Source organism: Monomorium pharaonis, chromosome 5 (genome assembly GCF_013373865.1).
Source record: "Monomorium pharaonis isolate MP-MQ-018 chromosome 5, ASM1337386v2, whole genome shotgun sequence".
Lineage (NCBI taxonomy): Eukaryota > Metazoa > Arthropoda > Insecta > Hymenoptera > Formicidae > Monomorium > Monomorium pharaonis.
In genome coordinates, this window is record NC_050471.1 from 14,473,202 (window position 1) to 14,488,578 (window position 15,377).

The window sequence follows — 15,377 nt, forward strand, 5'->3', positions numbered from 1 at the left end:
CACACGTTTTAAATGACAAAATTGTTAAAGGCCAATGTACAAAATGTAACAAATTTGAACAACTGTATAAAAAATGCGAAAAATCTAAAATACAAATGAAAAGAATACATAAACAAAAAGAAATGGCTTTTAAACGGAAAATAAAAACATTAGAGCAACAAGTACGTACTAATGAAAAGATAACAAATTTTAAAATTTTCAGTGTTGATCAAATAAGGTATATGCTCGGAGAAGTAAAACGAATGCCAAAGTGGTGTGACAAAGCGCTAATTCAAGGTTACAAATTGAAGTTTGTATGCGGATATTCTGGTTATCGTGAATTACTTAAGCAAGGTTTTCCATTACCTTCCTTAAGAACCTTAACTGAAAAGTTAGATGGTTGGAAATTTACAAGTGGCATTTCAGATGAAATTTTTCAATTCCTACAATTAAAAGTAAATTCTTTTAAATCTGATAAAGATAAAGATTGTTTAATTGTTTTAGATGAAATAAGCATAACTTCAGGTATTCAATATGATGCTAATGTTGCTGACTACGTTGGCTATATTACATTACCTGGTCATAACAGTCGAGAGCTTGCTACACATGGCCTGGTTTTCATGTTAGCAGGCATCTCTCATCGTTGGAAGCAAATCGTTGCATATTATTTTACAGGAAACAGTACTGATGGAAGTAAATTAAAATTAATAATTCTAGAAATTATAAATAAAGCAGAAAATATTGGTTTATTTGTTAATGGTATTGTTTCTGATATGGGAGCTCCAAACCAAGCTATGTGGAAAACATTTAATATTAATGTCTCTCGTCATTCCAAAATCCAAAATAAATGCGTGCATCCATTTCGCAATAATAAATATTTGTACTTTTTTCATGACGTTTGTCATGGAATGAAAAATTTTAAAGAAGGTATGTTGAATCATAAAACGATTACAATTCCAGACAATTTTGTAAAAAAATACAATTTACCTTCAAATAAAGCTGACGCTCAGCATTTTCATGAATTACTTGATCAACAAAAAGATACACATTTTTTATTAGCACCGAAATTGAAATATGATTATTTAGATAGATCGAAACATTTTCAAAAAATGCGCGTTTCAAGTGCTACAAACGTCTTAAGCCACGAAGTCAGCACAGCTTTAGAATTTTTAAGTAAAGAATGTTCCAAACCAGAATATAAAACAACAGCATGGCTAACTGCATATATATCTCGATGGTTTTAAATTGTAACCTCAAGAAATATTTCTATGGCGATAAGTAAAAAAAATGTTCAAAAATTTAACGAAACAATCGATTTTCTTTACGAGTTTATTGAATTTATGACAGGTATACATTTTAACGATAAAAATGCTTGGAAGCCATTTCAGAAAGGTATTGTTTTATCTACTATGTCAATAATCGAAATAGTCACTTATTTAATTGAAAAAAGAAATTACTGTTTTGTTTTAACAAGTCGATTTACTCAAGATTGTATTGAGAATTTATTTTCGGTTTTACGTTTAAAAAATTCTACGTTGAATGCTCTACAATTCAAAACTAATTTAAGACTAGTCGCTATTTCTCATTATATGAAAGAAGTTTCTTCTAGCAATTATTCATATGATGGTAGCGATTTTTTACCTGATTTTTTAAATTCAATTCAAGAAATCAGGAAAAAAAGAAAAAGTTTATGCAATATTGAAAATGAAAATGTACAAAGAGATGTTGCTCAATTAACTAATATAGATTTAAATATCTTACATCACATAAGCGGTTATATAATCTCTAGTATGATGAAAAATATAAAAACATGTAAACAATGCATATCATCTTTAGGCACTTATAAAACTAATTTAACTAATTACAATGTTCTAACATCTCTGAGACGTTATACAAATACAACCAATACACTCTTTTTTGTTAATGATCGTACTTATAACTTTTTTATTGAAATGGAGAAAATATTTCGCGCATTTATTGAAAATTGTAGCAGTAAAAATAAAAGACAGTTCTTTGTTTTAAAGTGTCAAGACATTATTTTCTTTGTGCCACCGTGTCATAATTTAAAAAGTTATATTATAAAAAGATTTATAACCTTTAGATTAAAAATAAATTCAAGAAAAATGTGCGTTAAAAAAGTTAAGCATTACGGAAGTAAAACAATGGCTATGCATAATATCGAATAAGTTTTTATATTTGTATTAATTTTAGCCATATATTAAAAAGAAATGTATGTTATATGTTACAAACAAATGTGCAATAACTGTGGTATTACTAGTAATAATATTATTTATGTGATATGTCTAAATGTGATATTCCTAGTAATATAAAACTTATTAAAGGTAAACGTTATATTTTGTTTTTATTGCACATAATGATTTGTATTTTATTATTAAATTAATATTTATTTATAATATTACTATCGTAAAATGTCTGTTTTTTATTTTTGTAACTAACGTTTTGTAACTTACTCTATTATTTGGTAACTAATAAATATCTTATGTTTCTTAATTTTTTCTTAATTTAACCTTTCCAAGAAAATGTTATTTTATTTATGTATTTTAATTACTAACATTTCTAATCAGTAGATTTATCATAACATTACATTATTTCATTTTATTGTATATTTTTTGTTTCAGGTAAAAGGAACAATTCTCATGAAAGAATTATTGATGCATTCACTACAAACACAATTTAAACAATAAGTGGAACAGTAATAAGTGATTGAACTTATTGAGTGTGGATCTTCCAAAAATATTATCTTTGATTAACCAACATCATTGTGGCCTAATAATGTTTTTGTATAAATATATATTTTTTGCAAATTATTAGTAAATTATATTTATAGATATTTTAAGTTGATTAGCATAAGTTACATCGATTATTAATTTAATCAATTATTTAATTATGTATATCTCTATTATTTTAGCAAAACGTATTTAATTTATCATTATTCACTTTTGTAAATATAAATATGTATATATAAAAAATATGAGTATATGGAAATATAAATATGTATATTTAGTTATATTTTCATATTAAGTATACAGAATAAAAATATAAAACATTCTTTTACTGACATTTGTAATCTAATTCGTATAATTATCATTTTTTATCCACTTATATTTAATTAATCGTAATTGTAAATAATGCATTCAAAAAATATTATTTAATAAATATATCAACAGACTTTAATTAATAAATGTATCATTTTGTAATTACAAATAAGTAATTGCTATTATAAATACTAATAGTATTATCTTAGAATAAGATCGCATATTTGTTTTAATAGGTTAACATTTTTTATTTTTTTTTACATTTAATGTAAATAAAACATTATAGAAAATATATCTTACAAAATTTTTCCGTTATTTCAAATATTTCGATTAAACAAGTAAACATTTTTTTCTAATTTTTAGGTTCTTCTAAATGTAATCTCATCGGTGACGTAATCAGTATTTGACGTCTTACATTTCCACTCCATCTAAGTGGTTGAAGATCCCGCCCATTACTAAAAGACCGAAAGTCGCCATTTTCTGCTGGCGACTTCCGGTGATTCGCTTCACTCTCTTTATAGTCTCTCTAAGAAGAGGCAGATCCTGCGAGAACTGTTTGGCATTGGTTAATTTGGAGATTTATAAAGCGTTCTCAGAAAGGAAAATGATAGGAGGATAAAAAATTATTATACCCTAAGTATGGATTTCTATGAATCAGGCTGTTGGATAGCGAATAGATGCATCCAAAGGGGGTTACCTCAGGGTTCTGCACTAAGCCCAGTACTATTCAATATTTATGTCAAGGACATTCTCTGGCAAATTCCTCATAATTGTAAAACAATTCAGTTTGCAGACGATATAGCAATACTATGTACAGATGGTGATATAAATAGAATTAAAAATTCTTTGACAACAGCTTTCTTAAATGTAGAAAAATGGCTTAATTCCCTAGGATTGGATGTATCAATCTCTAAAACCCAAGCGATTATATTCAACAGGAAAAGGGTAACTCTAAATGAAGGGGAATTAATTTTAGATACAAGATCACTTAAACTACAAAAAGTAGCTATAAGTACCTAGAAATGACACTGGATGAGGGTCTGCGATGGAGGAATCATATTCAATCACTTAGAGTTAAAACGTTGAAGTACAATAACATTTTGAAATGGTTAGCTGGTTCTTCTTGGGGGATTAATCTGCGTCAGAGTTTAAGTTTCGCAAATGCTACCATTGGAGCACAGTTGGAGGAGCATTGGAGAGATTGGGGAAGCATGTGGTTCATTAGTGCTGCCTGTTCCAATGTAAGGGTTCTAGATAAAATATTATGTAATGCCTTTAAGATAGCCATCGGTCTTCCCAGGTCGACCCCGAATAGAGTAGCATGGAGATTCAGTAATCAGAAATGTCTCATGAATAGAATTAGTCTTAAAACAGATAAGTATATGTGTAAACTAATTCAATTGAAAAGTAACGCCATAATCAATAAAATTAAGAATTTCCATACAGTAACACAAACTAAACAAATAGCTAAAAGAAATATACCATTTATAGTCAAAAGGTGGCCAGTGATCAAGTCATTTGAAAAATTCTTAGCTAAATGGGATTTTCATCCTATACATATCTGTCCTTTCCAGCCTGAGTTAGAAGAAGTGGAAGTTGATGTCAGAACAGGTTACTTGTCTTTACAATGTAATAATCCAAATAATGCCTTTGTCAATCTGATCAATCTTAACTGTATATTTGAAGATGAGATAACAATATATACAGATGGATCACGTACGGAGTTAAATGATGGGAACTTCTTAGTTGGTAGCGGTCTATTCATAAATAATTATAATTTATTTTTTAAATATAAGCTTAACTCATATACAAGTAGTTTTTCTGCAGAATCAATAGCCACTAAAAAAGCAATAGATTTAGCAACTGTAAACGAGTGGAGACACATTAATATTTGTTCGGATTCCCAGAGTAATTTAGATATCATTGGGTCGTCTTCTGAAATTTATAGAAACACAATTAAAAAACTCAATCCCACAATTGAAGCAATTAGAGCGAGAATCATGCGCTTTAAGGAGGGGGGCTCAATAAGATTTACATGGTGTCCTGCACATAAAAATATTATTGGAAATGAGAATGCAGATAATGCGGCTAAAGAGGCCGCTTTAATAGGTGAAATAGTAGATAATCAAATTACATACTCTGAAGTTGTCTCATCATTAAAAAATAGTTACGCACAAATTAATTCGAATTATACGAACAGTATTAATATCGGAACGGGGAATTATTATATGAATGGCTTTGTGAATATTAATGTCAATACAATATCCAAATTTGGTTTATCTAGAAAACAACAGTGTATATTAATAAGAATGATTACGGGTTACCCATATACTAATTCAGTCAAAAAGAAATTTGGTTTAAGAGAATCAATGGAATACGAATGTGGATTTGAGGTCCAAGACTCTAATCATTTATTTTGGGCATGTCCTAATTATAACGATTCAAGAAGAATTCTATACGGAAAACTTTTAAAATATAAGTGCCAGACTCCGTTTTCAATTGAATATGTAATGTCTGTTATTAATAAAAATATAGCTAAAGCCATGGTCAACTTTGTGGATGCAAGTAATATTAAGATTTGATAGAGTTAGTTAATATTAATGTTGAGCTGTTGCCAAGGGACTTACCTTGCAGATGTAACTGAGGAGAGAGGACTCCCAAGCAAAAGGAAAATCCTTAGAAGAAAAAGTAAAATATTCAAGACGTGACTTACCCCAACGGTCATCGTCTTACAAAATTGGTAATTCTGGTACTGTGTCCCCTGTCCCGCTGGGACAGAAATCCAAAGGGTAAAGAAGAAGAAGAGAAGAAGAACAATGGGTGAGGTATATCCGGTTTGATCTTTATGAGCGTCAACTCTGTCTTTATCGACATACGCTCTTAGCTTATATTTATATTTAGGATCTATTTCTATATTCTCGATAGAGACTATTGTTGGTTTAGTAATTGCTTCACGTATCAATTCCTTCTTGCTTTTAGGATTGTGTTTTTGAGCACTCAATTTGGAAGGGGTATTTACCGCTTCATTGGAGTCTGCCTTTATATTACTCATTTTGATTGTTTATATTGTCACGTCCCGGAGGACGGACCTTCCTACTTCCGGCGTACCTAAGTCGCTGAAAATAGTGGCGCTCTCTATGCTTTTGAGGCTACCTGCTGGGCCGGCAATACCTCGGGATGTCGAGAGCTAGGATCGGTATAGGAGGATTAGTGCGTAGGCGAATAGAATGACTTTTATGGCAATTACTCTTGTTTTATACTGCTACTTTCTTTATTGTTTACTACCAAAGGGGGAACAAATTATAATAAAAGGGGAATGAAGAAAAGCGGGGGGGGGGGGGGGTAGGGGTACATGTGCGATGCTCATATGATTATTCCGTGATAGGGTCGGGGTTTACAAGGGAGCCTATTAGGTCGTCGAAGTCATTTGGCGTTAGGGGTGAAAGGGCTTCAAGGGGGGAGTAATCGATGAAGGGAAGGTCGTCTGTTGAGGTGCTGGCGTCTGAGGTTTGGGGGGCTGAGGGTTGGTGGCCTGGCGTTCATTCACCTCCACGGGGGTTAACCCAAAGCAGGCTCTCGTACTTGAGTTTAACGCTATTTGAATCTGAGCGGCTTGGTGAGTTAGATTAAATAAGTGGGGAACATCTAAATCGATGGAACGGATTAGGCGTAGAATGCGCGAGCGCGCCCCCACATATTGCTCGTAGCGGCGGAAAAAGCGCCTTCTCCGCGTGTAGTCTGCTGGTGGCGTCATCTACATAAATGAAGAAATGAGGAACTTCGTGAATGGACTTGGATTTGAATAAGGATAGTCGAAACCTTACCCTGTCTTGACTAAAGTTAGGATGATAGATGAGCTTGCTGTCCTAAGGAGAGATAAAATTGAATGATTTAGTGTTTTGTAGGGAAAGGAGACGGAAGGACTTTTATGTCTTGCTCTTAATAGTTGTTATTATTCGCGTAAGCCCATACTATTAGCAGAAGTAAGGATTCACAACTTTGTCTATGCCGATCTACGCTTGCCGCAAGCAACTATTCGGTTATAGGCGGATGCGTTTCTACCGGGGTCTCTCAGCACATGCAAACCTGAGGACCTGCATAGACTACGGACACAAGGCTTTTTGTCTCGCGTTCGGACGTTGGCCTGTTTTCCGTTACTACCACAGTTGCGGAATCTTTAAGACAAATAGTATGGCTATTGGGTATGTTTATCTACATCGGATGATAAAGAGCGTTCAAACAAGGTTGCAGGAAAATTCAAGCAATACGAATTTATTGGGGACTAAGAGGGACTCAGGTTGAATAATGGCAGGGATGCGGAAAAGACGTTGAATAATTAATGGTTAAAGGTGTTGCCATTAATGTGTTGAATTCGGAATGATATTCTAAATGATGATATACAGGGATATTCGGTAGTAATAATTCAACGAAATAGAATCAGAGCAACGTTTAATTTGACGGAGATTAAGAGGTTCACAAGAATTATTCAAAATAATTATTTGTGATGGTATTCAATAAGGTTAAACAATTTATAATAATTATACTATAAAGTTACAATAAATTTTAGATAATTATCATACTAGTAATTCGCAGGGAAATATTGTTTAAGTAACAATAATTTTAACAATATTTTGGGTATAATAATTTGGATAAATTCGATGCTACAGGAATAATAGGTTCGCAAGAGTAATTAAACGATAAGTTTAAGATAGGGTCGAGCTACCAAAGCACGAAAATATTTAATATTCTATATTAATAAGACGAGTAATGACTCAGTGAAATATTTAATGTACTAATTTAGGGAAAATATTCAATATTATTAGAACAATTAGATTCTGAAAATATTCAATATAATATATTAACGAGATGAGTAATAATTTCATAAAAACGTTTAGCATAATTATTTACAATAATTTCCGGAACAGAAATTGTTCAACATCATAAATTACAACAATATTTAATATTACCGAAATGATTGGTTCTCTAAATTAATAATTCGCAAAGAAATTTGGTATCGTCAAGATAATTAATAATTTTACGAGGTATCGCGCACGAGTAATAATTAATTCATCATCATTGTTTGTCTTCTCGATAAGGTTAATATAATAAGACAACCAGCAATAATTCACGATTTACAGACCACTAAAATATTCAATGCATAACAGAATAATAATAAAGTTCAGCGTCTACAAACGAAATAGAGATTCACAAATAATGGGCAAAACAAGAAATTCACAAGAACGTACGACAAGACAGTTCGCAAGTGCATGCGACGAAATAATAATTCACAATAATGGGTATGATCGATCAAGATCGTATAGAATTGATTATTTCTCTTGTTCATATCAAAATAATACTATATCACTTAATAGTCGTCAATTTTGCTAACTCTAACTATTAATGGTCATTTTATCAAAATTTGAATATTCTAGACGGTGTGTAATTAATCATACCTTAATAGTTTCGTTGTTAAATTCAAGCTGGGCATGATTAATTACTATCTTCTAGTTGAAAGGTTCTGAACTTCACAAAATTTAAGATTATTTCTGATTTGCACAGATAACTTGATCAATCACTGAGATATAAGTTCTACACACATATATATATAATCGCATATGAGGTTCGAGCAATAAATTCGCAAGACAATATAAAGTCACACTAACAATAATAACTTTTAATTTAAATGAGACTGCTGGTACTTACGGATGACTCTGGGTCCGCAAGGGCCACAATCTAAGACCTTGTTTCCCTTTTTCGGATTCCGACAGATCGCCGAGACTTTGTTCCTTGTGGAATTCCGAACTATCACCAAAATTCTTTTCCGAAATATCGCGATTACTTGAGACTGTTACGGAGATATTACTGTAACGATACTGGAGAGTGTCGCGCCGGGATAAGGTACTGTCTTTTATATTATAATGCATATTAATTACCCGCCCCCGCGCCTGCATCGGTTGCCCTAGTTCCGATGCATAGATGAGTAGGGTGAAATCGGCGGCATATCGATATCAAAGTTATCAGATAGTCTAAACAGTCTCGATGTCAGATTTTTCAATGTTAAAGTATGTATCATCGATTGCATCACCTGTCGCGGTGCAGCATCTTGTTCTTGGAAGCCTTTTAATAGAAAATATTATTTAATTCTCTCGAGTCTTATTAATGGAATTTGTTTCAATATGATTTTAGGATTGACCATGTTTCAAATTGGCGCGGATGATTTCTCAAATAGTTACTATTTCTCAGGCTTCAAGAGTAATGCCGATTTATAAGCAATATGTGCCGATACACATTATTAATTATAATGTTCCGGCCCATTAAAATTATTCTTAATTAATATTCACAATTGTATGCGCCTTAACAATTTTATACGCCTTGTCGAATATTTTGCAGAAGCCTCAAAATTTGTTCTTAACTTATAGTAGAGTTTCGGTATTAATATAAGATTCGCAGGATAGTATAATAAAAGTGATTGTTATTTAATTAATTATATCTGTGATAATTGCATTCATAGACCATAGAGCTAATCAAGATTTATTTTGAGTGAGACCTTTCACGTCAGAAAGAGATAAAGTTTTATAAGATTTCAATGTTTCATAGTTAGATTGATTATAACAATGACTTATATTGTTTAAGGCTGGTGCAATACCCTTTAAAGCTTAATGGAATAATTAGTTAATAAAATTTAATTCTTATTTAATAAAACATAATTCTTATTCGCACATGGTCGGCGCAATAATTTGTCATTAATTTTACTAGTTGTACCTTTAGTTTTTATAAGTTTTAATTGTTCATTAGCAATAAACAATTAGATAATTAATAGTTAGGTTCACGAAAGTTGGTATAATAAACCTTGAAGTAGTTATTTTAATTTGGTAGGATTAGTAAAATTAATTTATTTAATAACGATTTTCATTCGTTAATTAATATTTTGCTTATGTATTTTCGAGCAAAACCTTTAAATTATTATATCTCGTAATCAGGTATCGGAATGAGGGCGGAACAGTACCAGTATCATCAGGAAGGCTCATATTTACATTTGTGGGGGGGGCAGTTTCCCAATTTGGATCGCTTATAATTCGGAAACGGTTTAAGGTGCCGGATTCTAGGTTGCGCCAAAAATTCTGTTTTAAGAGCGCTTCTAGTGGCTATTCTGGATTTTTGAAAATCTCGAAGTCTAAATTTTGAGTTTCAAGATTAAAATAAAATTTGTATACTTGGATACTGCGAGACGTACTGGTTCTGTTTGTGGTGTTTCCATAATTTTAGGAATCTTGGTTCAGGAGGTATCGAGTTTACAAAATTTTAAGTGAGACTAAATATTTATAATTTTGATTTCCTCATAAACAATATTAATCTTGATATAACCATCATAATTGCGGAAAGCAGTCATTCAGAATTTTAAGATAAGCATGAGTAGTAAAATTGAAAAGGTGTCAGTAATATAGGACTGAATCACTTGTTAGTTTACTTCTAGTACGCTAGATGGCTCCCCGAGTATGATTTAAGAATAAGTATCTAGGGTCTGGGGTCTGCTCAGATTGTTACGCTGAGTCAGTTCAATACTACTCTAGTAGTCTGTACTTTGTCACATTCAAATGGACCTTAATTCTTATTTTGCGGGTATGCATAAGTATCAGGGAAAGCCATGGGGTTAATAGAGGATAAATATAAGTAAAAATATAGAAATAGGAAAAAAAGAAAAAGGGGAGGGGTTGGGGCGACGGGACGTCACAATATTTAATGATTAAAGCATCAAATACCTCAGGTCCAGCAAGTGTGGCTCCCCCACTGCGGGCCGTGAAATAGCAAGAATACACCAATTTCGTGTAAACACTAACCGGCAATAGGGAGTCTTGTTTTATGGAAAAACTATCTCGGTCGTACCTGATGGTATGACTATATTATTACTCCCTGAGGCTTAGTTTACATCGTCAAAACCTTAGTACGCGTATTAAGTTTGGTGCGCACCAAAGCCTTAGTACGGGCGCGTTTACATCGAATGTACTAGGCATGTACTGTGAAAAATATAATACAAATTTAATTCATGTTGATGTCTCCTACTAAGACATTTTCACACCGGTTTTTAGATTTTAGCACTGAGGTTATGCTCAATTGCTAAATTCTCTCTAAAATGCGTTTTATGCGTTTACATCGACATTTGTATCACTTGGTACGCGTATCAGTTTAGTACGATACTCCTACTTGATACGCTCGTACCAAATTGATCCGGCAGCGTTTACATCGTGCGTACTAAATATTTAGTACGAATTTGATACAAATATGGTACCTGATACGCGTATCAAATGCACGATGTAAACTAAGCCTGAGTCACGTATCCATAACACAGATAAAGCAGAACTCAACCAACCACAAACCTGTGTACCATGCTTAATATTAGTAAGTTAGTATCGCATAGTCCTATTATTGGTAAAGACCATCGACATATAGAATGGACTGAGCATTGCGATGGGCAAGCGCGCGCCTGCTTTAGAGTGAGAGTAAAGTTTCACTTTACAAGTTTATATAAACATAGTTTATATCTCTTACAAGTTTATATATATATATATATATATATAGATATATTAATTAAAGTAAAATATTATTTTTGTATATATAAAACAAAATATCAAAAATTCAAAAATATTAAAAATAAAGTAACAAAATAAAGTAATATAAAATCATATATAACGTTAAATATGATTAGTTCATTGATATTGAGTACATCCAGATTCATAATCGCTCACTAAGTGGCTATAGTATTATAGCAATTGTAGGTCGCTGGTTCTTATTGATAAATAAGTAATTATTTATAAATAAGTAATAAAGGTATACCTTTGAAGATATAATCCAATAAATCACCTTCAATTGCTACTTATAGCAGCTCAGTGAGCGGTTACGCTTTTGTATGTATAATACTCAATATTTACTATGTCTACACATTACAAAAACATCACATTTAGAAAATTATAAGCGTATTAAACAAAATAACTTATACGATCACTATACTTTTGCAGCCAAAGTTGTATTCGTTTTCTCACTATTTCATCCATAGTAGAAAACTTTTGCGTGATATAAGCTAAAAAAAAATAATATAAATTAATGTAAATTTATTATGTACACACGCACGTGTACAAAATTAACCTTAAAATGGTATATCTATATTTTTCAACCATTAACGTTTTACTGGGTTAAAAATGTACCCCGTTGATTCCCAAACGTAGTATGCATTGAAGAGATAAACTAAAATCATCATTATGCTACATGAATTTCTTTGTCTTTTCATAGCGAAGACGATAGTGTAATCGGCAATAATATTAATTATTATTAAACATGTGAAAAAATAATTTAAACAAAATAAAATTAGAAAAAATCGTAAAAATTACTTTTTTTCAAATTCGCGTTGCATAACAAAAATACTTCGGTAAGCCATTCTAGGGTTAAGAAATTTGTTAAAAATTAAAGGTAACTTACCACTTATTATGTTTGGAAAATTATAATTTGAAATCTTGGTTTTGTTAGGTTTTTTAATAATCCAAGTACATCGACTTGCTAACTCATCGGTCATAATCACTGACATCATTTTTTTATAGCTTTGTCGAAATTATCGCCTCCAACGGTAATCATTTTTGCTTCCTAAAACGTAACATAATTAAAATTTCTAAATAAAATTTAATACGTTTAAATATTTTAAATAAATAACTCATTACAAATTGTGATTTCATCTGTTGTGAAGAGGATTTATTAATTTTTTACATACACGTATACTCAACTGTAAATTACAATTATAGTAAAAGTTACAAAAAATGTTTAATAAATTAATTAAAAAATTGAAATATAAAAATGTGTAATTATGAACTAATATGTAATTTAATTATGTATATATATATAAACACAAAATTGTATAGTGTACAGGTTAGAATACGTAAATAAATACGTAATTACATTTACCTCATATAATAATGCACGTGTTAATAAATAATTTATTAAAAAGATAATTATGTACGTATCAAAATATTAATAAAAATTCATGCACAAAATATTTATTAAAATTACATTAAAAATATAATATACACGATACGTATCATACATTAGAGCAAATATTAAACAATTATACTTACTAATCTTTTTGATATGTTTTTTCATGCAGTCTTCGACACCTTTCCTTTTCAACATAATTATATTATTAAATTAATATCTCACGTATAAACACGATGACTGTCGATACTTAATACTCGATGACTGCAGTTTTATATCTTATTTTTTCTAGGTTATGTTGTGCAGTACCCTCTCTCGAGCTGCGTTCGGAAAACTCGAGTGAGCAAAGTTCTCTAATTGATGTCTTAAAGTTCTGTAATTGGACAACTTGAAGACAAAAGATGTCTTTAAAGATCACTTTTTAATACGTCAAAAAAGTCATCTTTCAAAGGTGATCAAAAAGTTAAGTTTTGCATGCAAGACGTCAAAAAGATGTCAAATTGACAACTTTATGGACATCTTAAAGAGCTCTTAAAAAAGATAACTTACAAGTCCTCCAAAAGTCATCCAAATGTTTATTGGGTACCTTTCTCTCTCGCACAGATCTTGGACACACTTTCAGTGCTGGCATTCCTCCTCCATGTATATATACTCAAAGGATAGCAGTCATGGTGGCGGACCATTAGCGCATCTTTGATTATAGGTCTTTAATTATTGGATGTTCATGTGCGTCATTAAATAGAGCTTAAACTACGCAGAACTTATGTATAACACCTTATTCTAATAGTTAACTCACTACCTTGTCCATTCGCAAGTCTTAGGCCCGGTTCCACAACTCACGGTTAACTGCTAACGGGAGGTTAATAGATTTTCTGTCTCTCCTTAGATAATAATATAGAGAAAGATAGGTAGTCGCTTAATCTTCCGTTAGCAGTTAACCGTGAGTTGTGGAACCGGGTCTTAGAGCTATAGGATTATTAGTCAGAATGAAAATCCTATGAATAACATTTTATACTAATAGATTCTTAGGCCGGTACTCATAGTCAAATCTTATTTCAAGATCGTCTCAAGCAATGTCTTAAGATGCTAATACGGCTCTGTGATTGGTTGATGGCATCTTAAGACAGTACTTAAGATGATCTTAAATATAAGTCCCAACTATGAATACCGGCCTTATTTACACTTATAATATTGTGTATTCTTAAGTTAACGCGACTAAGGGCCACCGCACAAACTCTTCCATAACGCGTTACGTTACGTTAAGTACTCCATACGAACCTAAGTTGTACTTAAAATTTAACTTAAATCAACGCACAAAGAAATCCTTAACGTAAGAACTTAAGAACTTACGTTAAAAGTTTCTTTGTGCGTTGATGTAAGTTTAATTTTAAGTACAACTTAGGTTTATGGAGCACTTAACGTAACGTAACGTGTTACGAAAAAGCTTGTGCGGTGACTCTAAAGAACTCAAAATACTCGAACCCTGTGAGTAATCCTTTATATTAGTGAATTATTACGCAGAACTTATGTATAGTACCTTATTTTAATAATTTAGTCACAACTTTGACTATTCGCACATCTTAAAACTATAGAATTATTAATCAGGAAGAAAAATTCTATGAATAAAACTTTAAACTAATAAGTTCTTATTTTACACTCCTATTATTGTGTATTCCTAAATTATCGCAACTAAAGGACACCAAGTACTCAAATCCTGTGGGTACTCCTTTACATTAATAAGTTATTTAAAGAAATTTAAGAACCTAAGAATAATCTTTTATAAAAGTCTAATATTATTTCCTATCGCAGTACTGTGTATTCACATAAAGCATAATTGAAAACGCTGATTTATTGTATTAATTCCTTCTATAAATATACCTTAATTTAACGCTATAGGCTTAAAGAACCTAACCTAACCTAACCTAATCTAACCTAACCTAATCTAACTTTACAATCATTTGTTATACGGGTGTCCCAGAATGAATAATTTTTATTTTACAGAGTGAAAGAAAATAAAATTTTAAACTAAAAGTTTCTTTAAAAATTTTGGCTTAGACTATTATTTACTGAATTATTAATAAATAAAGTTGATCAATCAGACGGCGCGCGGCCGGCATACGCAGCAGCGTAGCGTGCCATGTGGCTCTACGGGCTCTCCACGCGCTTATTACACATTCCGTTACTTAAAGCTTTATTTTTATTTTTTATATTAATGAATAATTAAATAAATAAACTTAAATTAATAAATAAATAAAGAAATAAATAACTAAGTAAACTAATAAGTAAATAAATAAAAATAAATTAAATTAAAAATTATTTCAATTCCTTATTATTTTTTATTTTTAGTTGTTAATTATTTATTTGTGT

General features: G+C 31.2%; 2 protein-coding genes across 3 annotated transcripts in view; one reads left to right on the top strand and one right to left on the bottom strand.

The window, feature by feature from the left end:
• LOC118644136 (putative nuclease HARBI1) overlaps window positions 1-11,075 on the bottom strand; it is a 32,143-nt gene extending 21,068 nt beyond the window's left edge. Inside the window, exons 1-2 of one of the 2 annotated variants that reach the window (XM_036286895.1) lie at window positions 8,969-11,070; window positions 8,739-8,880 (exon numbers count right to left, since the gene is read on the bottom strand). In XM_036286895.1, the coding sequence (XP_036142788.1) occupies window positions 8,739-8,880; window positions 8,969-8,986 (160 nt within the window). In that variant the 5' untranslated portion in view covers window positions 8,987-11,070. Of the gene's footprint in view, window positions 1-8,738 lie in introns of both variants that reach the window. The other variant, XR_004963277.1, reaches the window with a different exon arrangement.
• On the top strand, window positions 100-6,901 carry LOC118645566. Its single transcript, XM_036286894.1, has 2 exons — window positions 100-161; window positions 2,619-6,901. The coding sequence occupies exon 2, from the start codon at window positions 4,058-4,060 to the stop codon at window positions 5,615-5,617; it is 1,560 nt and encodes a 519-aa protein (XP_036142787.1). The 5' UTR covers window positions 100-161; window positions 2,619-4,057; the 3' UTR covers window positions 5,618-6,901.
• Window positions 11,076-15,377: the final 4,302 nt, after the last annotated feature.

Coding starts and splice junctions, on each gene's coding strand:
- LOC118645566 (XM_036286894.1), top strand. CDS start 4,058: ATGACACTGGATGAGGGTCTGCGATGGAGGAATCATATTCAATCACTT.